At 44.9% G+C, this 25,861-nt stretch overlaps 1 protein-coding gene across 1 annotated transcript in view; it reads left to right on the top strand.

The window, feature by feature from the left end:
- Positions 1-25,861, top strand: part of ANTXR2 (ANTXR cell adhesion molecule 2) — a 192,117-nt gene that overhangs the window by 75,363 nt on the left and 90,893 nt on the right. Inside the window, exon 11 of the mRNA XM_075929467.2 lies at positions 19,844-19,922. Within this exon, the coding sequence (XP_075785582.2) occupies positions 19,844-19,922 (79 nt within the window). The remainder of the gene's footprint in view (positions 1-19,843; positions 19,923-25,861) is intronic.

Raw genomic sequence — 25,861 nt, forward strand, 5'->3', positions numbered from 1 at the left:
GTATTCAGTATATCATTATTTACTATCACTACATGACATGGTGGTATTGTGTTATTTTTCTTATTTTTTTTCCCTGTAGATCTCCTATGAAAACCGATTAAAGTTTTTAAAAAAAAGTGCTGCCGCATAAGGTGACTGATGGTTAATATGTTTGCCTAATTAACTTTTGGCTAAGGATTCTAACCCATTAAATAGCTAGTTAGTATATGTTTCGAATAAACACATCTGGTCCTGCAATGAGTGAAGGTTCTGCCTGTGTGTGGGTGACAGATGTGGCAGTCGTTTCCCCAGTTCTCGCTTTTAAATAATTAACACCACACTGGTGAAGTAGCCCTAGACAGCCAGCCTCGAAGCCAGCTGTTTAGTCTCAGAACTGTATCTATGGACATGTGCCTCATCTCATTAGTCTGCTTCGTCTATTGTATTCTCTCTTCATTGGCATTTCAACAAGCATGTTTAGTCCTAAGAAGAAACAATTAAAAAAAAAAACTTTGGATACTCAGATTTTGGTCTGAAAGGAAGCAGGGAAAGAGAGGGAATACACATCAGGCCACCCATGGGGCAGATAGGCCTGGACTCTCAAACTCTGGAGATTGATTTCTTATACCTAACAAAGGGCATTGGAACTAGTCCCACCCAGATGTTTCATTATTTGGAGTTGCTGTGATGGGTTTGGAAGTAACCTACTTTGAAAGACACAGTGTCTTGTGTTAGTGTATTTCTTTGTTTGCTATATGGCTTCACAGCCTTGAACAGCCAGAAATTCTTATCAATGGCAGCAACGAGAAAACTAATATTGGCTGAATACATACGGGATTGGCTATCCCAGTTGAATATTCTTTCATTTTTCATATGTCCATGTTGCTGGCTGTTTTAAAGTTCTTTTTCAGTAAAGGGTGGGAGGAATAAAGGTCACTTGCTGCTCTATTTATTTAATTTATGTATCTATAGTGCAACAGGCTAATTTGCACAAAAATGACTTCTTAAAATGAGATTTGAATTCATGTTATCCAAAGGGCATGGTAAGATTTATTCTTACTTTCAGAGGTCCATGAACTTTGATCATTGCTGGCCATACCATAATGGTTAACATGCAGCTGTCATTAGTTCTAGTAATATGGGCTCAGTCTATGACCTTTGTTTTGTAGGACATCAACAATAGCACAGCTGCTCCTCCATAGTGGAGATCTCAAACCTGCAATTTGGCAAGAACAACAGAACAAATTGGATAAATATACATAAACACATTGAGAAAGAAGGAAAAAGCCGAACAGAATGAACCAGGGCATTATTCTACAACTTGTTTGATGGGGATGATTTAAGTAGGCATATGGTTTAGTTAAATGTGCTTTCAAAAACATTGGCCTGATTCTTCCCACAAATACGTAATAAATATCCAAATAAAGAGAGCAATACAGCATCACTAGTTCTCTTGAAAGAGACACAGAAATATTTCTAGATGTGTGTGTGTGTGTGGGGGGGGGAGTGTTGGAGTATTACATAGATTGAGATTCCCACTGAAAGTGTCATTTCATGAATTTAGTTTTGAGGTTGGCCAGATGTTTTCTCGCAACATTGTAAGCATTACAAAATTAAGGAAGTAATAAGTTAAGGCGGCGTTGACGCCCAACTTTATACCCGTTCCAATCTTTAGTAATCCATTGTTATCATAACACTAGACCACAGCCACCTTAAAACCATCTGTCACCTACACACGTTTTCAATTCAACCATACTGTCACTTTTAACACGCACATTAAAGCACTGAAAATCACATTGCAATGCTCATCCTTAATTTCCAATCTTACATTATTTAGTAATTTAATGACAATTGTAAGTTAAAATTAGTCTTCATATTTCAGCATTCCAGATGGAGAACGAATTCAAAGCAGATTACATACTCAACCTTTTTTCTCTTATTAAAAAAGCACTAATATTTATTTAATCTGTGATGCTTACAAATATCAGCTCAGCTATACCTCACACAGTACCTCACAAATCTATACATTTATATTATTCACATTTTACACACCCACCCCACCCACCCACACAAATAATTTCTATATGCATTGACAAACACATTAGATAATTATGGATCAAATTCTCTGCTGGTATAAATGGGTGCCACTCATTTAGTGCTGCACCAGTTAACACTTGCAGAGCATTTGACCCTGTGCATTCAAGAAGCTGGCGTTAAGGTGATGTGTTTATTTTAGCTTATTTTTTTAATTGCATGTAACATACAAGACGTCCTAGGATATAAAGCTGGAAATAATTAGTGTTCTTTATCAGGGTTATAGCTGGACTAACCATTTTAAATGGCAGTATTCTGAATATCCCTTTCAATGTTTTGCTTTGTTGCAAAAATGAGATTTATGAAGAGTATGCACTAAATGGGAAAGATGAATCTCAGGGTACGTCTACACTACAGCGCTAGTTCGAACTAACTTAGTTCGAATTAGTTAATTCGAACTAAGCTAGTTCGAACTAACGCATCTAGAACTAAAAACTAGTTCGAACTAGCGTTTTGCTAGTTCGAACTAGTAAGTCCACATTGAGTGGACTCTGAACAGGGCTTAAGGATGGCCGGAAGCAGTGCCGGCAGGGCATAAGAGGAGGACTTAGAGCGTGGAGATACTGTCTCAGGCTAGCCGAGGGCTGCGCTTAAAGGGTCCCGACCCCCACCCCGGACACACAGTTCTAAGGGGTGCCCCGCTTGCAAAGAAGTTCTGGCTTGGAGTGCCCTGAGTGCCCACACTGGGCACATCACACCACTCGGCCATCAGCCCGGCTGCACTTGCCGCAGGCTGCCATCTGGGGAGAGGGAGTAATTGGGGGGCTGCAGGAGAGCTTCCACCCCCAGAAGCCCGCAGAGCCAGCCCAGTCCTCCCCATCGGGGGCTCGTGCCCCATTCCTCCCTCACCTTCTTCCACTTGCCCTTCCCTAGCCCCCCTTCTTATTGATGTACAAAATAAAGCTAATGTTTCTTCCAACATTGACTCTGTCTTTATTGAACAAAACTGGGGGAGACTGGGAAAAGGAGGTGGGAGAGGGGAAGAGAAAGGCTGGGAGAGGGGAGGGCAACTAACATGATCAGGGGTTGGGAACAGGTCCCAGATGAAGAGAGGCTACAGAGACTGGGACTGTTCAGCTTAGAAAAGAGGAGACGGAGGGGGGACAGGATAGAGGTCTCTAAAAGCAGGGGTTGGGTGGAGAGGGTGCATTCAGAAAAGTTCTTCATGAGTTCCCATAAAGAAGGACTAGAGGACACCAAAGGAAAGGAATGGGTAGCAGGCTTGAAACTAGTAAGAGAAAGTTGTTCTTCTTCCCAAAGCAAATAGTTAACCTGTGGAACTCCTTGCTGCAGGAGGCTGTGAAGGCTACAACTGGAACAGAGTTTAAAGGGAAGTGAGATCAAGTGATGGAGGTTGGGTCCATGGAGTCCTATTAGCCAGAGGGTAGGAGTGGTGTCCCTGCCCAAAGTTTGTGGAAGGCTGGAGAGGGATGGCACGAGACAAATGGCTTGGTCATTGTCTTCGGTCCATCCCCTCCAGGGTCCCTAGGGTTGGCCGCTGTTGGCAGAGAGGCTACTGGGCTAGATGGACCTTTGGTCTGACCCAGGACGGCCATTGTAAGCTCAGGGCTCAGGGTCGGGGGTCTCAGTGGACCCCCTTGATTTTCATGCACACCTGCTCCTGGGTGGCCAGGCTGGCAGCTCTCCTGCCCTAGACGGCCACTTTCCTGTGCCTAGTGCGGAGATCGTGGACGAGGTCCACGATGTCCGCACTAGCCCAGGAAGGTGCCCGCCTCTTGCGGTCCAGGGCAAGCTCCCGGGAGCCGCCAGCCTGGTCCCGGCAAGAGGGGGTGGGCTGGGAGGCATCGGGTGGGTGGCTCTGTGCCGTGCCAGGTGCAGGGTCTGCTAGCTGGGTGCTGGCAGGCTTGCACCTGGCACGGGCACCGTAGCCAGCCCGTGCCCCTTTAAGGGGTCCGGGGCCGGGAGGGGGGCATAGAGTTTCCCTGGTGTTGGCCAGAGTGGCCACCAGGGAAACCTGGGGAGGGCTAGCCTCCCACTAGTTCGAACTAAAGGGCTACACAGCCCTTAGTTCGAACTAGCTAGTTCGAACTAGGCGTTAGTCCTCGTAAAATGAGGTTTTCCTAGTTCGAACTAAGCGCTCCGCTAGTTCGATTCAAATTCGAACTAGCGGAGCGCTAGTGTAGCGCATAGGAAAGTTAGTTCGAACTAACGTCCGTTAGTTCGAACTAACTTTCTAGTGTAGACATACCCTCAGGGAATAAACAAGATCAGAAGTTGGATGGAATCTGTAGGTTTGGGTCAAGAACCTTTTTTGAATTGTACAGGAAGAAGTGACCGAGTGCTTCCTGGAAGTGCTAAACAACATCTTTTTCATTTTTTTCTCTCTCTCTCTCTTTTTTTTTTAAAGCTATTGAACTTTGCTTTCCTGGATTTGTAGTGTCCATGTAACTTAAGTGTTTTTCACTTTCTGACTCCAATTTTGCCTACAGCAGACAATCCTTCGTTAGCTTTAGTGAGAGTGGTTGATTGCTCAGAACCTACCCAGTCACCTTTCCCAGAAAGAGAAAGCTGAATACAAATTGATGATTGGTAAGATTGTCAAGACATGGTTTCTTGAGCAAAAGTCTTAAGATGGGCTTCCTTAAGGAAAGCAGGCATGCTTCTCTACTTAAGGGAGGTGTCAGCAGCCTTCTCTAAATCTGGTTCCAGCAGTTTCCCGCGGATCCTCACCATCCATGAAGTGGTATGAGTCAAGTTTACAGGTCGTAGTCTGAAGTTCCCCATTTACCTGCACAACCTCAGAGGGTAAAACCTTGCCAAAACCTAAGCAGAGAAGACATTTGATGCCCTTCAAAGCATTGCCCACCAGAGCTAGATAGTTCATGCAGGTGTGAACAATCATCTCCAAAAAAGAACATGAAATTTTCTCATACTAAGAACTACTCTTTTCTTTCACTGACAGCCCAGCAGATTTCTAAGTTTCGGATGCTAATAGAATCTGGGGCAGTGTTTCTTAAACTTTTTAAGACCGAGGAACACTAAACAATATAATTTTTTATGAGGAACACCAAAGATTTTTTGTTGAGAGAAAAAAAAAAGGGGGGTCAGGGGAAAGTTATTGAGCAAAGAAAAAGAAAAGTCGCTTGCCTCTTTAAGGGCGGCCATTTTGAACTCTGTTGTTCTACGTGTCACACCTCTGACTACTTCACGGCACACCGGTGTGCCGCGGAACACAGTTTAAGAAACACTGATCTAGGGTGGGGTGCAGAATGCCTTGAGCACATCTGCAGCAACTAAATAAAAAAAACCTTTTTTCTGGCATCGGTCATACTTCTGTCACCAATGATTTAGCAGCCTTTTCTTTCAAAAGCCGTCTGGTACCATGAATGTGGAAGACAAAAATCTGGAAGAGGGGGTTTGTGGCAGCAGGTACTCTTGTTGTGCATATCTCCTGCAGCCCCCCCTCCCCATCCCAAAGCAATTTAGGAGAAGAATTTGAGCTAGAAGTCAAAGAGGTTTTTTTTTCCCTGAGGCCTTCAGGCGAAGACATAATATCTATTATAAATATTAACTTTCTGAAATATTTTACAAAGGGACATTTAGTTTGACAAGATTAGATTATAATGGGAAATATTCACAGATGGAAACATCTTCAGCGAATTGTATAGGCATGCTGGCTGTTAAGACACGTGGATCTTATGTTAAGATCACTAGTAATTTCTAATGCAGTCCTTCACTGTCCTCAATAGGGCACACAGTGTTCCCAATGCATTAGGAAAGACTGCATGAGCAGAACTAAGTGCTTAATATTATGCAGAGGCCATAGAATCTTGAGCTGAATTAATAGACTGATTTACCATAATAATGACTCCTCATGGCATGGCACTGCAATTTCCCATGATTCCTGGAGAGCAGAGCTATTGCATTGCTGTCTTCCAATTCCTTGGTTCAAATTCACAAGTGCTGCCTATTGGTGAAATGTTTCAGGCCCTTGCAACTTCTACCAGTTCTAGCAGCAGATCAAGAAGTCAGTAGTGAAGGGGCTCTAGGGAGGAATTCTAAGAAGACTTACATGGGGGTAGTGTTTTATGCCCAGCTAAGCTAACAGGTTGGGGGAAGACTGGGTTCTGTTTTTAATTCCTTTAGCACTACAAAATTAAAACCATTGGCATTGCATATGAGGTAGGTCATGTTGCTTTGGAAATAATAAGTGTCAAGAATGTGAGCAAAAATTGTAGCACACTGCTATCTGTGCTCACTATTGATCAAAGCCTCTCCCATGCCTCACAGGCTCCGGTGCCTCCAGACACAGTAGGAACATATCAAGGGCAGCGGCATCTCCTCCCTGTGCCAGGGAGGTAGGTAAGAGAGCAGGGGCAGCTATGGAGAAGATCTGCAGCCATTAAAGAGCTTGCAGAATGGAGGAGTTTGCTGTTACCTCACAAGCCTGAAACTCTCCACATTGCACAGCCTGCTCGCCAGAGACACTGCTCTTCAAGGATTGCTTTGACTCTTGTGTCCTCTGGAGATGCTGCTGTTTACTTCCTGCATCAGGTGCCTGTGCAACAACTTGCATTGGGGCCTAGCTTGTCCTTAGTTTCAGGCCGAGTAAGTTGTTCTCTCTCAAATGTTGTCGTCACTGATATGGAAACCAGGCCTGCTGATGGGGGAGGGAGAGGGCAAAGGGGGCAAGTACCCCAGTGCTCAGTGATTCAAGGGGCCCGGCGCACTGAGCCCTTTAAATCACTACCGGAATGCCATGTGGCATGCTCCGGGTGGCTCTTAGGGCTGCCTGTGGAAATGGGGGCGCCACAGAGTGTGCTCCAGGCAGCACTGGGTGGGGGAAGGTGCCGCCGCGCTCTCGGCGTAGCTGAGGGCCAACTGCCTTCAGTCCCGCCCTTTCTGGGAGCATGAGCCGGCCCCCCCCACCTTGCCCAGGGGCCCCGCTTGGCTGTCAGCTCCCCTGATGGAGACTCACGGATATGTAGGAATTTTGTTAACAGTTCTCTGGACTGTTGCAGATTTTCCAAACTGACACCCAAATCCATGCTAGTGTTTATGGCACAAAACACCGAACAAAAAGGGGAGCTCTTATGTGTGCTGCACCCGACAGATGAGGGACTACAGCAGGACTCAAGGAGTCAGAATGTGGTCCTTGATTCCTCGCTTGCTCCAGGAACTAATCTGGTCCAGCTAGAACGTGTGTTGATTCCCTTTCTCTGTACCGGCTCAGTTGCAGTGACTGGCACATTGAAGGCAGAATCAAGTTTTCTCTCTCTCTCCATCCCTGCCTGCATGGGTAGGGGATCAGCTGATTTGCCGAGACTACGCTTGCCTGCTGTACCGATCACCCATGCAGAGAAACCTCATTGTCTTGTATGAGCTTGTAACACCAGTCACCACCGTGTCCTTAAACACCTAAATAAATGGCCTGATTACCCTTGGGGTCAGGTGCCCACATATTTCAAAGACTTCAGTGGAAGTTGTGGGCGCTCAGCTCTTCAGAAAAGCAAAGCTGCTAAATCAATTGCCTAAGCATAGGTTTAGATGCCCAATTAAGCTACTCGCATTTGAAAATGATTGTCTGTAGCAGATTCATGGAGCTAGTTTGACACAGATATATGAAACCATGTTTTCTCTGTAAGAAAGTGGCCAGTAAGCAGGATATCCGACTCAAAGGGGTGGTGTTAGTGAGAAACGGAATCTTCCAAATGCTGATGCATAAAATATTTGTTCATTTACAAACAGTGGTGGGCTTTTGTGGTGGGAGTGGGGATTTGTTGTGTGAGAGAAAAGGACAGATATACTGATCAATTAAAATGTTGATGAAAGGGAGTAAACTGGCCGAGCATGCTACTAATGTGTTTCATTAAAGGGACCATTTTGTGTGTGCACATGTATGTCAAACGTTTTTGTTTAACATAAGACCTCATCCTGCAATTGGATACACTCCTGTGGACCCTTGGCTATCAGGAACCTGATTGTAGGATGGGGGCTGTTGTACTGAACAGGATTACTCATCAGTCTTCTCTATAAACATAGTTGGAAGTATGCAGGGATTAGTCTCATTCACATTGAGTCCCATTTTCACCCCTTTGGGAATGTGAAGAGGCCTTAAGGTAAAGGTAACGTTGCCAGAATGATGTAAATGAGAAGCAGGCCTTGTGCATACAGTGATATCAGTAAGGGTATGTCTACACTGCCACCCTAGTTTGAGCTAGGGTAGCTAATGTAGGCATTCGAAGTTGCAAATGAAGCCCGGGATTTAAATATCCCGGGCTTTATTTGCATCTTGCCGAGAGCCGCCATTTTTAAATCCCCCTTAGTGCGGACTCCGTGCCTGCGGCTACACGCAGCATGGAGTAGGTAGTTCGAATTAGACTCTCTAATTTGAACTACCGTTACTCCTCGTGGAACAAGGTGTACTGGTAGTTCAAATTAGAGAGCCTAATTTGAACTACTTACTCCATGTCGCGTGTAGCCGCAGGCACGGAGTCCGCACTAAGGGGGATTTTAAAATGGCGGTGCCCGGCAAGATGCAAATGAAGCCCGGGATTTTTAAATCCCGGGCTTCATTTGCAACTTCGAATGCCTGCATTAGCTACCCTAGTTCGAACTAGGGTGGCAGTGTAGACATACCCTAAGAGAAATAATAGCATGCTATCATTTAGTTCAGCCACACCATGCGCTGGCATGGAGGAGGATTATGAGGGTGATACTTTTTCTCTCTCTCGACTTCCACTATCAAATCTATAATAGAACTACATGTCGTTAACTGAGGTAGTTGCTGTAACAAAATCCACCCTTTTAAATGCATAAATCTATTTTCCCCACCTAAAACTATGTGCAGCATTTTAGATATTTAATGCCAGCACTTGATTCCAAAATATCTTTAGTCACCATCATTTTAATAACTTTTTGAGCAGTTGCCAGTTTAATTTTCAGTGTGTGAAAATTGGAGGTAAATTATTTATTACTTCCAGCAAATGTCTTTCATGATTTTATTTAATTTTTTCATCTTTTTTAATGGATTATAAAATGGCAATCTTTTATTGGGTACTCATAAAGTAAGGAGCAAATGAATACTTTGCAAATAGGTTACTGTGGATTGAAATGTCAGCAGTATTTCACAGGGTATGAAATCCCTCAGACCAGAGCTGTGCTGACATATGGCAATGGGCCATACTCCTCCTGTGTAACAATAAAACATAGCTGGACACAAGGAAAAAAAGAAAGTTGTGACTGTTAGGACTTTGGAAGTTGCATTTTTTTGTTCATTACATAGAATAGTGATGAGTGGTTATAACTGTTGCAATTGTAAAACGCTTTCCATTGTAAAATCATGTTTATCTTAAATTCCTTGGCGGGGGAGGGAAGGGGCTTTTTCAGTTGGATTTTTTTCACATGTAGTTTCTGGAGAAGTTCTGCTAAATCCTCATCAGCTATGGTTGAGAATGAAGGTGAAAAATACGCCTTTCCCCATTGTAATAAGATAAACGTGAGCCATTGGGAAATTGCATGCTGGGCATACCTAGCATTGTTTAGCCTGTGAACGTGTGCACATATAGCTATTTGTACATCCTCATTGATTCAGAGCTTGCAGGTTCCTCAAGGGCCTGGAGGAGACCATTCAACAGAAGCAGCACTGCTGGATAATTATCCCCCTAAAGATCGAGGGAGTTGGCTGTGGGTTTTTTTTCCTGAGCTTATCGTAGTAACTCCCCAGGAGCAGAGCTTGAAGGAGTCCAGCATCTCTTCCATCAGTTTCTGGAGCCTCCTGCCGGCGACCCCACTGAGAAAGCCAGCTGGCTCACAATGTGCTAGAGGAAATGGCAATTAGGCCTTCTAATTTCTGAATCTCTGATTCTTGGGACTGCTCAGATAAAGTCGATGTGATAACCTTGTCAGGCATTTACAGAGCCTGACTTGTGGTGATGTCTAACTACAGCAGACTGGAGACTCACCGTTCCATGTTGAGGCAACTTCCAAGGTTTTCAAATTTGGTTCTCGCTCCCCATTGGAATGAAAAGGAAATCTTCCAAGTGGGCTTGCAAAAATGGAATCCTGTCCACATGTCAGTTCAGGAGGATGTGTCAAGTAGCCAGGTTGGTAAGACATAGGTGAGGCCCATATGGAAGTCCTTGCCCTTCCAAATTCACAGCAGAGTTTTCCGTCCCCGATCACTCTGACTTGGGATGAGCAGGGACTGCAATGTTGGTCTCTAACCACACAAGGCCAGTGCTTTTAACCTGTGAGAGTTTTTTCCTCTCTTTCAGCCCTGGACCCCCCACTCCACCCCACCCCAGCAAGATTTTCCATGAAATGGTTCAGCTTTGACAGAACCGCAGATTTTGACACTAAATTTCATTTTTAGTCAAAAATGTCCCAACCAGCTTTTTATTTTAACTTCAGAGCAGCATAGTTTTACCACTCTTGTTTCCACAGTAGCTTGTAAAGATTGTGGGACTGGTGTAAATCATGTTACATTGTTGACCGCAACGGAGTTATGCTGCTTTACACTGTCAAAGGACCTGATTCTGTTTTGCTTCCTCTTTTAAAATGTCACAAACTCTGCTTGTTTTGATACTACCTTTGTTGTCCCTATGTTATGTCATCCATTGGTTTGTTAGGGAGCTTCTTATACGTTTTGCTGAATTCTTGTTCGATAATCTCTATTTTCCCGAGTGGTGTTTGGCAGCTGTGATAATGACAAGTGTGAGCTTTCAAATGTCTAGGAAGAATTTCTAACTAGTACAAAGGTTAGGAGCCGAGCGTATTGAGCTAAATATAACTGTGCATGTCAGAAATAAACTTTCAAAGGAAGTAGCCATCATAAGTTGATATTTGAATGCACAGCTAGTTAACTGGGCATGCTTAGAGATCCTTAGATTGCAATGACATGAAAGCAGAGACCGTCCTTCTTTAGTGTTGTGAAGAGCAGCTAGTGTATAATAAGTCAGGGGTCTGCAACATAAGGCTCAATATGAAACCCAATATGGCTCTTTTATCATTCCCAACATACATGCAACTTTTTAAATTAAAATGAAAAATTAATTCAAAATTTTAAAAACGCATAATTACTTAATGTAGCTTGAATGTGTGCATGAACCTGAATTTGACCAGTTATGATGTAAACTTCAAAGAACTATGCAAAAAGATGCATCACCAGAAGTCCCATTAACTATAGTATTTGAGGACAGTGTTTCATTTATGCTATTGTTAATCATCATGTCAGTTAACAATAATATTAAGTTGTATATTTTCAGTCATGCAAATGGGCATTCTTTTATGGCGCTTTGTTGACCACTTGTTCTTAATTTTGATGTAGTTTGGCTCTTTGATTTGAAAAGATTGCTGACCCCTCTTATAAGTGTTGCCATTAAATATGTCAATACAAATATTTGTTTCAAGATCAGTGTATCTGTCTGCAAAGATTTGCAAAAGCCATTTGTTCTAGCGGTCAGGCGTTTGCAGAAATGTTACCAGGCAGTTTAAGTCACATGTAGTGTTAGGCTTTAGTGATGTGCTCTGTGGGATGAAAACATTAGTAAAGGTCTAAATTCCAAGGCCAAGGTTTTCGAAAATGCACTGATGATTTCTGGGCTGCCTTAGCTTTGGGTGCCCAACATGCGACACACTTAAAATATGTGTTAATATATCGTGTTAATGTACACAAATCTTTTCTCTTGGTTGGTTGAGGAGGAGATTGAAGGTATAAGGTTATATATTATTTTATTATCATCACAGTGGGCTGGCACTGTGAGCTTATGGCCAAGCATATCAGTAACGTCTTCTGTATTTGAGTTTGGGAGTGCAGTTTTCAATTAATGTGAAGTGCATAGGGCCCAAAGTAGGTAGAGACTAAAAAATAAAAATAAATAAAACATTGCTCGCATCCCTCAAACATGACAACTGCAGGAAAAAAATTAGTGTGTGTCTTGACATGTTTATCTTTCTGAGGATGAGACAGTTATCTGTCAGAGTTCACTCTGTAGCTTCAAGAACTGAAAGAATATGATCAGCTCCTTGGAATATCTTGGGTGGCTTACCCCTGCAGCTGTATATCAAGAAGTAAGCTGATATAGAAACTAGTTCTTCTGAGTTTATTATATTTGAGTTGAGAGCTGATGTGTTCAGTGAGCCTGTTGCTTGCAATTTTTGTCAGAACATTTGACAGCTAAAGGTTAGTGGAACATGCAGCTTGGCAAATGGCACTAGGAACCCGATCCTGCTCAGAATGAAATCCATGGGGATTTTACCTGTGGGCCTAATTCTCATTTAGACGTGATGAATGTAATCTATGCTCATTGTAAGGACGTGGCATTGCTAGAGCCAGGAAAGAGGTTTTATTGTAAATGGAATTCAGATACTTTGCCTTCAGTCTGGAAGAAGGATTAAGTTCTACATAATATAAAAAGTGGCCTTAGCAGCACCATCCACACAAGAATTTGAGGTGCTCTTTATTTTAATAACTCTCATATTGTTGTATCTAAATAATACAGGCCACGGCAGGAAACTTACAATATGCTCCTATTTTTAAGTCAGTGGAAAATTTTATCTTTGACTTCATTGCTGGAGTGAGAGATTTATCCCACTTCTGAAGTCCAATTTCCAAATCACATTTAGTGATGTTAAGTATTTACTTGCATACTGTGTCAGTTATGTGTGAGATGTGTGGTGCTGTCTTCTGAAACCAAGCCTGGGAACCTGAAATCCTAGGATCCTATCCTTGAAACCAGCTATTTACCACAAAACCTGTGTGGTCTGGCACAAGTCACTTAGGCTATGTCTTTACTAAACAGAAGATCGATGCTGCCACGATTGATCTTCTGGAGTTTGATTAGTGAGTCTAGTTAAGACTCACTAAATCAAACTCAGAGGGTACCCTCTTTGGCGGCTGATATTCCTGCTCTTGTGAGGAGTAAGGGAAGCCAACAAGAGCATTTGCACCCATCAGCCTCCTGCTGTGAGGATGGCAGGGAAATTCGAAACAAGATACATTGACTCCAGCTACGTAAATAACATAGTTGGAGTTGTGTGTCTTGATTCGACCTTCCCTTTTAGTGTAGTCCTGGCCTCAGGATAGACATTTTCAGACACAAGTGCTTATATGCTCCTTAATCTCCATTTAGGCAATTCAGGGATCTTATTTAGATAACTAACTTTGGCACCCAAGTTTGATGATTTTTGGCCCTAATTTTTGCCTTACTTTCCTGCTTTGTAGAGTGGATAATAATCCTTGCTTACATCTCAGGCATGTAGGCAGAACTAAGTAGTTAATAAGCTAAACAGTGTGGGATGGGATACCCCATCTTCTCAGTGACTTGCAGTGTGTGTGCCCCTGGTGGCATAAGCCTGCTTGGAGCAGGTCGACACTACACAGCAGGCCGCAGGCCGTATACTGGAAGGGTCTTGACTCTGCTGACGTGGATTATGAAGGGAATGAATGGAGCCAGAACACTATGAAGCTGTGCTAATTTAGCATGTTTCCTGATTGCCTCTGCAGGCAGGGCTGGAGTTTAATACTGCCCTTCCAGGTGGAAAGCAATGATTGTATTGCTGCCAGTTCTTGCTCTAGGGTATGAATCCCTGCTTGAGCCCAGCCACCCCGATAGGCACAAATGGATGCTCTGTGCCTCTAGAATAGAAGTGCTAGCTATTATGCAAGAGTTTTTCAGCTGTCCTGTTTGGTTAAAAGGAGTTTCTTGATCCACAATGTGTTTCCCACAGCAATTGGGGAGACTTCTGTGAGTATTTCTGCCACTTTCAAGTTTCCTGTGGCTTTCAAAGTGCCAACTAACATAACCAGAATAAAGCTTCACCTGTTCACAACCCTGTATGAACCTATGGATTTTCAGCACAGGCTCCCAGCTAGGAAAACATGTCTCAGGAATCACAAAAACTTGGAACCTGCAAAAACTACTACCTGGAAGAAAAATGTTAAAAGGATCCTTGAGAAATCTAGGTTCTCAGACTTTAAAACTCAGAAGTATATAAAGTGCCACCTTTGAAATTGTGATCATTGTAGTTGCATGCTAATACCTTTTGTGTTGCTATATCTTAAACCAACCTGCATATCCCTTGTGTGCAGCTCCTACTGGTACATGTATCACAGTTTGAGAAATGCTGCTATAGTATTCCAGTCTGTGAGGGACTCCTTGGCCCCAATGCAGTCATTGGAGGTTTTGTTAGTGACTTCCGTGAAGCCAGGATGTCACCTTATGTTAGTGTATTAAACCAGTTTAAATAGCTTGACTCCTTGAAGATTCCTGGACCCATTCTATTCTGTTATGGATGTCTATTATATTTGAAAAACAAACGACATTTCACAACAGGTCTGGGATAAACTCCTCTTTTTAAATGTCACCATTTGAAATAGATGGTGAACTCTTCAGACATTATGGGCATCAAGTTCACCTCATAATATCTTAGCTAATGTCTTAGCTAGTCTCAAATCAACCACCATCTCATTTCACCTCAGTTTTGTAAAATCTTGTGTAGGAAGCCAAAGTCAATCTGAGGGCGATGAGTTAAACAGATTGACTCACTCTGGTGATGTGGACTTGATCTCTGCTGACTGGCCTGTGATCTTGAGTTAGGTTGATTTGGGCTTTCTCTTACTAAACGTCTGTCATTGATACATCCTGTCACTGGAGCCTCAGTACTTCACCCCACCCCCCAAATAATAGGACGAACAGTATTTGTATGTATATAATCAAAATGCTGTGTAAAAATTATCTAATCAATCTGCACAACTGCCCCATGAGCTAGGTATGGTAAATGTTATTATCCCTGTTTTATTGCTGCTGGATGAAATGATATTGAGAGGTGAAATGGCTTGCCCAAGGTCACACACCCCGGCTTTGATTAGAATTTAGGGCATTGTGAGATTTACTTCATTAATGCTTGGGAAATGCTTTGAGACCAACGGATGCTATCCACTGTAAAAGGGGAAAGCACTCATGAATTAGTAATTATTTTAATTACTACCACTGAAAAAGTTCAGCAAATGTTAGAGGCAAATTGTTTTACACTCATGAAACACAACAGAAGTTAATGCCATTTCATGGGAGCAACTAAGAGCAATATTTGACTTGGAGTCTGTGTGTTTTTTGGCACATGTCGCTGTGTAACTCATGCTTTAAATAGGCAAATGAAGCAAAAGGGAAAGAAAATGAAACACTGTGTTATAGGAGGGATTATCTTTTTGTCTTTGTTTCTGTGGTCAGTTGACCACTGTACAGACTATACAGTCGACTCACAAGTCAAAAAGGTCTTCCTGTGTTGCGGCTGCATACAGGTATCTATAGGTTGAATTCTGTTCTCCATTACATCTGTGCAAGGCTGTGAAAAAAACGGATCCAGGTAATTGAAGTCCATGAAAAAACTCACATGAACTTCAGCTTCTTCAGGGTACTGGAGAACAAAATTTTGGGCTGTGTTTCAGTGCCATAGCTGGATGCGTGAACCTCAAAAGACTCAGGGAGTTGATTCAGACAGGTGATCAGAGAAACTCTGGATGTTTATCAGAAATCTGCGCTGGGTTTCAGCATAGCACTAAATAAACACTTAACTTTAAATGTGCCTACTCAGCAGAACATTTATGGCTTCTCTACACTACCACTTTTCTGCTCTGTAACTTTCTCGCTCAGTAGGGTGACCATATTTCCCTAACCTGAGTATGGGATACCTGGTAAAATTACTTGTATGCAAGCAAGTTCAATAGCAATCAGTCAGAGCTATGCAATCCAAACAGTCAAGCGGATGGAGTCCCTGTTAAAAAGAAATACTGCAAAGTTGGATTCTTTTTATTTTATCTTTAAAGCTTTAGTCCACATGTGGGGAGGTGCATCCTGCACACCTTTTTCACACAGGCCATGTGAAAAACTTCCTGCCTGTCAAGGAGGTTAAACACTGGAATAAATTGCCTAGGGTGTTTGTGGCATCTTCATCACTGGGGATATTTAAGAGCAGATTAGACAGACACCTGTAAAGGATGATCTAGACCAGGCATGTCCAAAGTCCAGCCCGCGGGCCAATTGCGGCCCTTGTTCCGGTTTAATACGGCCCCACAGGTAATTTGGCAATATCTATCTTTTAAGGCCCCCCAACGAATCCATATGTATTGAGATGAATACATTGTAAAATCTCAGTTAATGTCAGTTGGTTTAAATCAGTTATAAATATATTTGGACACAACATGTATACTTGGTGTTATGTTCCTGTTCATATTTTTTGAACTTAAAAGTTGACATACCGTATTTTCCGGCGTATAGGGCGACTGGGTGTATAAGACGACCCCCTATCTTTTTAATTAAAAGATAGGGTTTCATCTTATACCCCAGCGCCCCTCCGCCTCCTTTGCTCCCGGTGTCCCTGGTCTGCTGGAGATGGTCCCCAGCAGACCAGAGGCACCGGGAGCAAAGCCGCCAGGAGCGCCTGGGCTGCCCCCCCCCCTCCCGCCGGAGCCCCTCCGCGGCTTTGAAAGCCTCGGGGGAAGCCGGCGGGGGGGCATCCCAGGCGCGCATGGGCTGCCCCCCCGCCGGAGCCCCTCCGCGGCTTTGAAAGCCTCGGGGGAAGCCGGCGGGGGGGCATCCCAGGCGCGCATGGGCTGCCCCCCCGCCGGAGCCCCTCCGCGGCTTTGAAAGCCTCGGGGGAAGCCGGCGGCGGGGCATCCCAGGCGCGCATGGGCTGCCCCCCCGCCGGAGCCCCTCCGCGGCTTTGAAAGCCTCGGGGGAAGCCGGCGGGGGGGCATCCCAGGCGCGCATGGGCTGCCCCCCCGCCGGAGCCCCTCCGCGGCTTTGAAAGCCTCGGGGGAAGCCGGCGGCAGGGCATCCCAGGCGCGCATGGGCTGCCCCCCCGCCGGAGCCCCTCCGCGCCGCCGCGGAGGGGCTCCGGCGGGGGGTAGCCCATGCGCGCCTGGGATGCCCCCCCGCCGGCTTCCCCCGAGGCTTTCAAAGCCGCGGAGGGGCTCCGGCGGGGGGGCAGCCCATGCGCGCCTGGGATGCCCCGCCGCCGGCTTCCCCCGAGGCTTTCAAAGCCGCGGAGGGGCTCCGGCGGGGGGGCAGCCCATGCGCGCCTGGGATGCCCCGCCGCCGGCTTCCCCCGAGGCTTTCAAAGCCGCGGAGGGGCTCCGGCGGCGGGGCATCCGGCGTACAAGACGACCCCCGATTTTTGGGGGATGTTTTTTAACATCAGAGGTCGTCTTGTACGCCGGAATATACGGTACAACCTTTATTACCAATAATATGTAATGTAATTTACAATGTTCCTGACATATATTTCAGCTTCCTGGATTTTTTTTTTTTCATCTGGCCTTCAGATATGAAAGGCAGAGTGATTTAACACCTGTTTAGATTTGTCATCCATGTGATGAAATGAAAAGTATGCCGTTTGCAATAAACTTTGCATAAAATAGTTAATTTGCATTTAATTTTAATGGTTCAAAGAATGTCAGGCAAAATGGTCGGCCCTCACGCATGTTCACTTCATCAAATCTGGCCCTCTTTGAAAAAAGTTTCGACTCCCCTGATCTAGACAGTACTTAGTGCTGTCGTACTTTGTCTAGACAGTACTTGGATTTCTTGAGGGATCACTTCCAGTTCTAGTGTTCTATGATTCTATGTTTTCACTATAGGGAAGATTGATGCTGCTGCAATTGATCTTCTGGAGTTTGATTTAGCAGGTCTAGTAAAGACCCACTAAATCGAACTCAGAGGGCATCCCTATTGGTGCCAGTACTCCTGCTTCTCACAAGGAGTAAGGGAAGACGATGGGAGTGTTTGATTATGGGGAAACTCTAATTAAGGAGCTCAGACCAGTGGGGAGGTCTGAGCTCCCAGACCGACCTGGCGCAAGCTGTGACTGAGCCAGGCTGCTGGCCAGCCTGTTAGAAAATTTACTGGCAAAGTGGGAGAAGGGAGAAATGCTGTAGTCTGAGGCAGTGTTTCTAACTTTTTTTTTTTTAATAAAGTACCCATTAAAAAAAATAGTACCCCAGTACCTGCAGTTTTCAGTCAAACAAAATTTTTTTCTAACATTGCAACACAGTTGTTTAAACAACTTAATCATAGCCAGGCAGGTGATGAAATTTTTGGGTATAAAAAATACAAAAAATAATAAAGCGCAGTAAAACTTAAAACAAAAATTCAGTTTTCTCCAAATTTCAGTTGTGTTGATGTACCCCACAGTCTTCTCTCAAGTACTCCTAAGAGTACTCGTACCACTGGTTGAGAACCACTGGTCTATAGCATTAGAATCATAGAATAATAGGACTGGAAGGGACCTCGAGAGGTCATCGAGTCCAGCCCCCCGCCCTCAAGGCAGGACCAAGCTCCGTCTACACCATCCCTGACAGATGTCTATCCAACCTGTTCTTAAATATCTCCAGAGAGGGAGATTCCACCACCTCCCTTGGCAATTTATTCCAATATTTGACCACCCTGACGTTAGGAATTTTTTCCTAATGTCTAATCTAAACCTCCCCTGCTGCACTTTAAGCCCATTACTCCTTGTCCTGTCCTCAGAAACCAAGAGGAACAAATTTTCTCCTTCCTCCTTGTGACACCCTTTTAGATATTTGAAAACCGCTATCATGTCGCCCCTTAATCTTCTTTTTTCCAAACTAAACAAGCCCAGTTCATGAAGCCTGGCTTCATAGGTCATGTTCTCTAAACCTTTAATCATTCTTGTCGCTCTTCTCTGTACCCTTTCCAATTTCTCCACATCTTTCTTGAAATGTGGCACCCAGAACTGGACACAGTACTCCAGCTGAGGCCTAACTAGTGCAGAGTAGAGCGGCAGAATGACTTCACGAGTTTTGCTTACAGCACACCTGTTGATACAACCTAGAATCATATTTGCTTTTTTTTGCAACAGCATCATACTGTTGACTCATATTCAACTTGTGGTCCACTATGACCCCTAGATCCCTTTCCGCCATGCTCCTTCCTAGACAGTCGCTTCCCATCTTGTATGTATGGAACTGATTGTTCCTTCCTAAGTGGAGCAATTTGCATTTCTCTTTATTAAACCTCATCCTGTTTACCTCTGACCATTTCTCTAACTTGCTAAGGTCATTTTGAATTATGTCCCTATCCTCCAAAGAAGTTGCAACCCCACCCAGTTTGGTTATTGGTTAATTGACTACACTATGACATCCCTAGTGGGCGGGGGTCTTGCTGGCTGAGAACAAGCACATAGTGAAGTACTGATCGACCAGCGGGGGGAGGGGGGGAGCAGCTATTTATAAACTATTTACAGGAGTCTTGGCCACTTTATATATAGCCATTGTTAGCCTGCTGGTTGCATATGGCTAGATATATTTTTGTTGAATATGGGTTACAATATTATTTTTGAACTATTTGTAACAATAAAACTCTAAAAAAGTATTATTGAGGATGAATTAATATTTTATAACTAGTTTAGATCTCTTTCCCAAGGATATCAAACATGTCTTCAAATTTTAACCCACACAACACCCATGTGAGTTAGTTAGCTACTAATATGACTATTTTACAGTTGTGTCAACTGAGACTCAAACGTTGAAGTGCAAATTCCCAACCTTTGGTTACTAGAGCTAGACAGCTGAATCCATGTTTTAGCTGAATGGCTAAAAATACTGTCAAATTATAAGTGGTCAGGACAGTAACACAACATTTTAGCTTTAGAGACATCCATATCTTGGCTCCCATTCTTCTGGTCAACCATGCTTCCTGCTCTATTTTAACTGAGTCTGATGCAAGATGTCTATTTAATGTACATATGCTATGATTCACATATATTTATTGTTTTTTTTTTTACTTTCCAGGACTTTAGAAGTGTTGGTGAGTTTGAATGAAGGAGAATCTTTGATCTCCAGCTCATTGACAATTACTGCTTCAGAATGTGTAAGTCAATGGCTGACAGTATTTCATGTAGATGTTGAAATTGTGAGACTTACTGTTTTATCCTTGCGTAACTTGTTTGGTGCGAGAAACTGAAAGAGCTATGTTAGCCTATTAATAATGTGTGAAAAGGCATAGCTGTGAAACTGTACCTAGACACAAGTGTGTGGATCTTCTAAATCATTAAGTGTTGTGAAATGCATGTTTATGTTCATTTTATTTCTGTGCACCCAAGCAAGCTTCGCTAATTGGATGTGCTTAATGAAACAATTGGTATTTGACAGATTTTTTCAGCAGTTATAGTATGTCAAATGACTCATTTATTATTTCCCATTAAGATGGCAGGCAACAATATGGTGTTGGCTTTCCACTCTACACAGGGTTGCAAATGTTCTGATTTTTGAAAACTGGACACCTCTGTCCTGTCTCTTCCTGCGAAGCAACATCACTTCCCCACCTCTTCCATGAGTCCATGCCCCTTGCCTCCTGCACTTCCCTCAGAGGCGTACCTCCTGCCTGGACTTTTCCCCCTCAAAGGCTTGCCCTTGGCTCGCTCCTCACTCCCGGGGTATGGATAGACCGGGGTGGAGGGGGTGGTGATACAGGTGGTATCCTGAAAAAACTCCATCGTGTCCAGGGAACACATTTGCTCTTCCGCTTTTTTTTGCGGAAGAGGAAACGCACTCGTTTGGAAGCCCCTGTATTCCTTGTTCCACGAGGAAGAAGGGGGCTTTTGGATGAAGGCCAAACTTCGGAAAAGCCTCTTCTGACAAATGAGAAGATCCACAAATGTAGAAAAGGGATGCAAATGCAGGCATTCGAAATAGTCAGTAAAGCGGAATTTCAATATCCCGCACTTCATTAGCATTTGAACCAGGAAGTGCGCACCGGGACGCGTTAGTTCGAACCAAACCCCTCATTTTGAGAAGTAACGTTAGTTCGAACCAAGGGATTTGGTTCGAACTAACGCGTCCTGGTGCGCACTTCCTGGTTCGAATCAGCTGTGATTTGAACTAGCACACAGGCGGATCATGCTAATGAATATTTAAATCCCGTTTCATTGACTATTTCGAGTGCCTGCATTTGCATCCCTAGTTCGAACTAGGGTGCAAGTGTAGACATACCCTAGTTGAATAGTCCTGTGACTACATCAAATTTTAGTGGTTACATGACTATTCGATAGTCCCCGGGTAGCCCCTTATCACACACAGCTGCTGTCTCTCTATCAGGGGCAGCAGCGCAGGGTGGCAGCAGCCGCTTTCTGGGGGGGATCCAAGCTCCAGAGCAGCCTCTGTCTACGGGGAACAGGAACCTCACCCCCAGACAGGTACTGCTGACGTGGAGCAGCCTCTGTCCATGGTGAACCCAGGCCTGCTGTGGACAGAGGCTGCTTTGCAGCTACCTCCCCTGCACCCTGAAAGAGGCAGCAGTGCAGGAGGCGGCAAACGACTCTGTGGGGCTGGTGTTTTTAAGTCAGCTCCCCCCAGCACTGGTTCCTGCCTGTTTCCCATCCCCCACTGCCTCTTTAGGAGGCAGCAAGGGAGGGCAGGTGGGTCCATGGAACTGGCATGCACTGAGAGCTGGCTTTGCTGGCTCCTTGCACCTATCGACTCCTGCCTGACCCCCTTACCCTCCGTGCTGCTGCCTCTCTATCAGAGGCAGCAGCGCTGGGGTTGGAGGGGAGCACCGGCTCCTGCCTCCCCCGCCCTTGCTGCCGCTGATACAGAGGCAGCAAGGGGGAAATGCGTTTAGTCAACAGGATTAATTGATAAGCCCAGGCTTATCGGTTAATCGTGTAGTTGTCTACACATTGACATCCCTATTTTAGGTATCTAAATAGTTCTTTGAAAAGCTGGGGAATAATTTTTGGCTTGTTAAGGAAGTATTTTATTTTAAATCAAAACCTATATTTCAAATTTTCACTAGAATAAATCTCTCAGAATATTGTTTCAGTAGAAATGTACTAACCCACACTCTTGGTAACTCCTACAAAATTAACCTTTCCCTACTTCCCGAAACATGGGAGGGGACAGTAACTGGCATTGAGGAGTGCTGGGGTCATAGAGGCACTAACTGGCAGTGAGAGGGGCACTAGGACTTTGGGAGAGCAGTAAGTGTCATTTAGAGGCTGTCGGGGTACGGAAAGAGCAGTAATTGGCATTGTTGGGGTGTGGGGGGAAGGATTAACTGGATTAGATGGGGCATGCGGTGGGTGGGACCACTGAGTGGCAGAGAAGGGTGCTGGAGTTGGAGGACTACTAGCTAGCAGTGGGGAGGGTGTCGTACAGTGTGTACGGTGAGGAGAGGTGGTAAGGGGCAGCGAGAGGGGTGTGCTGTGTATGTGGGAGGTGGTAACATACAGTGGGGGATCAAGTCCTGTATGGGAGAAACGAGGCAGTAAACGGGGGGGGGGGGGCGATGCATGTGCTGTGTGCTGTGCAGGAGGGGTCAATCCCCGGAGTGGGGGAAATCGGGACACAGCAGGGTGGAGGAGGGGCACAAAAGGATCTCTCTCCTCCCTCCTCCCCTTCCACTCCCGGCAGCAGCAGTGCTGTTTCCTTTCCACTGGAGAGGCTTGGGCTAGGTTGGGTGCCAGCCAGTTTTCTCCATCCTCTTTGGCAGCTGAGCAGCTGCTGCTCTTCCTGCACTCTCAGTGGGGAGGCTTTTTGCTGGTTTCTTTGGTAACTGGACTTTTAGTGTCCGGATTGTTACCTGAGGCATTATGCTGCCTTTGCAGATAACGTACAGAACGTCTTGTACACTTGTGTGTGATTAACTGGCTTTCCTCAACCCCTGTACTTCAGAAACAGCTGAAGCTAGACCTTGGCAGAGAGCTGTTGGTAGCAGGGATAACCAGGGAAATCTCTGTGCTTCCTCTCCGCATTCCCTAGCTTGCCAGCTAAGGAAGGTTTGTTTCACTATGCACAGCGCGTATGTTTTTCCTATAGCTGTGCGTTATATGCTGAACATATTACAGCAGAGTATTTACTACAGTCCGCTGCTGCAGCTCTGAAGCCTTTGAAGGACTCCCCCACCCTTTAGGGACCTGCCTTTCCTATAAATAGAGTTGTGTCAGGGGCTCTAGACTTGCAGTAGTGCAGAGCTGCATCCCCTTCCCTTGTCCACGGCCCTAGAGATGCGGCCAGAAGCCAGGATCCTGCATGTGGGGCAGGCGATCAGGACCCTGCGTTCAGGGACTGGCAGCAGAGCCACTGCACATGAAGTCGGCAGCTGGCCAACACCCCAGGGCTGAGTGGGGTGAAGGGCTGGAAGCTGAGCAGGGCCTGCAGCTAGAGATAGAGCCCTCGGGGAGCAGCGGACCTTGTGGCCAGGACCCCAGACAAGAAGGGAACAAGGCTGGAATGGCCAAAATCTGGAGGTGGCATAGTGTCCCCCGCATCCCAGTGCCTGTATACAATTGTCCACTGACCCAGTTACAGCTTGATTCCAGTTTATAGTGTAGATGGGTCCAGAGTGGTGATATAAAGCCTGAGATTGTGCAGATCAGGGCTCTCAAACTCCCAGGTCAGTCCTGGATGGAGTGATTACACAATCCAGCCTGGGACTGCTAGTGGGCTGGGAGAGGGGACTTGTCCATTACTGGCCCCCAAGCCCTGCCCCTTCCTGCCATTGCCATGCCCTCCCCTGACATGGTGCTCCATCCCCCAAGCATGCAGCTTTGGGGATCACCTGCCCCCTTTCCCCAGTGATTGCCACAGTCACGTGCTCAGGGGATGGGGTTCCATGTGGGGAGAGAGGGTGGGGCGATGGCAGGAAGGGGTGGGGCTTGGGCTCTGTAATGGACAGACCCTCCCAGGCCGGATTGCGGAATCGCGTTGGCTTGGACTACTAGCTCACAGGTCAGGAGTTTGAGACCCCTGGTATAGATGGAACCTCAAGACATTAAGCTAGTTATAGAAGAATGGTTATGGTCTTATCTATGCTACAGATTATAACAACGTTGTAATTAGGGCAGGAGAAAATCTGGTGGGAAGTAGGTCTCTTGATATTGCTGTGTTTATATTGCAAACAGCTTTGATATAGAATAAAGGGTTTTGTTGTCTTTGTGAAAGGATCGAATACTTTCCCAACATGTGGGCCCTTTTTAAAGCAAGTCCGTACCTTGACTTTACTGTTAGGTCTGAAAATACATGAGACTGTGCATTTTGCTATTCAGTAAGGGTACGTCTACACAGAGGTGTGATTTTGGAATAACTGATGTTATTCCGAAATAACATAGGACATGTCCATGCTACAAGCCTTTATTTTGAAATAATGTTGAGCTGGAGGACTTCTTACTCCAACTCCTGCAACCTTCATTTCAGGAGGAGTAAGGGAAGTTGAAGGAAGAGTGTTCTCCCTTCGACCTCCTGCTGTGTAGACAGCGCCAAAAGCCGAATTAAGCTATTTTGGCTTCAGCTACACAATTGACGTAGCTGATGTTGTGTAGCTTAATTCAACGTTAGCTCTGCTGTGTGGACACACCCAGCCCCTGCTGAAAGCTATAGGAGTTGTGAGCAAACTGACCCTCTACTCCTTTATCTGTGGTTTTCCAACAACAGGTTGTTAGTCACAGGGAATTAATCTAGAAAATCTAAACTCATTTTTTCCCAACCCTTTTAAAATCGTGAATATGCAAAACTGTTTTGGGAGGGGGGATTGATGTCAGTGCCATTGCAGGTTTTAGGATTTGGTGTGAGAAGTCTGAATGACATTAGAATTGAGGCTGCTCACCAGACCGAAATCAGTCTGGGACTCTTAGAGGAATCCATTATAAGATGTGTAGCCTATTTTCACCTGCTGTCATGATATTGTATTAATGGATGATGATGTAACACCTTGAGTTAATGACATCATAGTATAGGAGGGGGATACTCTGTCATGACTCCCGATATACCACTCTTCCCCTTTTCTTCACCCTGTCAGAGGGCTTATTGGGCCACTACCGGTTGAAATAATGTATCTGCCATGACCACACACAAATCTGAATGCTGGCAGTGCATAGAAACTAAAAAAAAAAATACTTTTTAAAATCAGTGTGTAGCAAATCCTACTAAATCATTTTATTCCACCACTGCATTTGTAGCTCATGACAAAACCTTCACCTTTTTTGTTTTGCGGTGAAAAGTTTCAAGCAGCAGGAAGCAGATTAATGTGCTGACAGGAAATCCAGCATTACTTCTGCTCATCCTTTTCCTCTTTTTCTTTGCAAACCCACATGTCCTGCATTGTGCAGCAAAGGAAGGGCCATACAAGGAGAACTGTTGTTTCCATAGTAGCAGATGGGCAACTGCATAGAAATGGGTCACTGCTAGAACGCTGAGCTAATTCTACCGTCAGAACAGCTGATGGCTAACTTGGCACAAGAGAGTTAAAAGTTACAGCCTTCCAGGAACAGCGAAGTTGCTGCAGAGAAAACAAACCCAAAACGTGTTGCAGAGAGGCCCAGGCACTGTTTGCTTATGATACCATCTTACCTGGTCACCTGACATTTACACATGATTAGTCATCGTTTGAGTAGGGCTTGATTCTCCTCTCATTTACACCAGCTTCTCACAAGCATAACTTCACTGACAATGGCTCCTACTTTACTAGGGCATGGAAGGAGAATCAGGCTGTATCTTTTTGGGGTTTTTTGGTCCCCCTCTGAAATGTGAACAGGTCTCATTCACACACAACTGACCACCGTTTTCCCCTTAATTTAGCTCCAGATCGTCATGCCATGGAGTACACTGTACACAGGGTTTAGAAAAAAAGACTGTGCAGAGGATGTGGGTTTTGGGGCTTTTAGCCTCTGTGCCACTTCTGTGTTCCACATCCTCCCTTAAAAATAAGATTAGAAGTGTAGTCTAAACCTCTGTAAGAGTCCCCCTTTAATGCTCTTCATTAAAAAGCATATAGAACCAGGGGTGGGCAAAGTATGCCAGGGTTAGCTTCTGGCG

Source organism: Pelodiscus sinensis, chromosome 4 (genome assembly GCF_052426305.1).
Source record: "Pelodiscus sinensis isolate ZL-2025 chromosome 4, ASM5242630v1, whole genome shotgun sequence".
Classification (NCBI taxonomy): Eukaryota; Metazoa; Chordata; order Testudines; family Trionychidae; genus Pelodiscus; species Pelodiscus sinensis.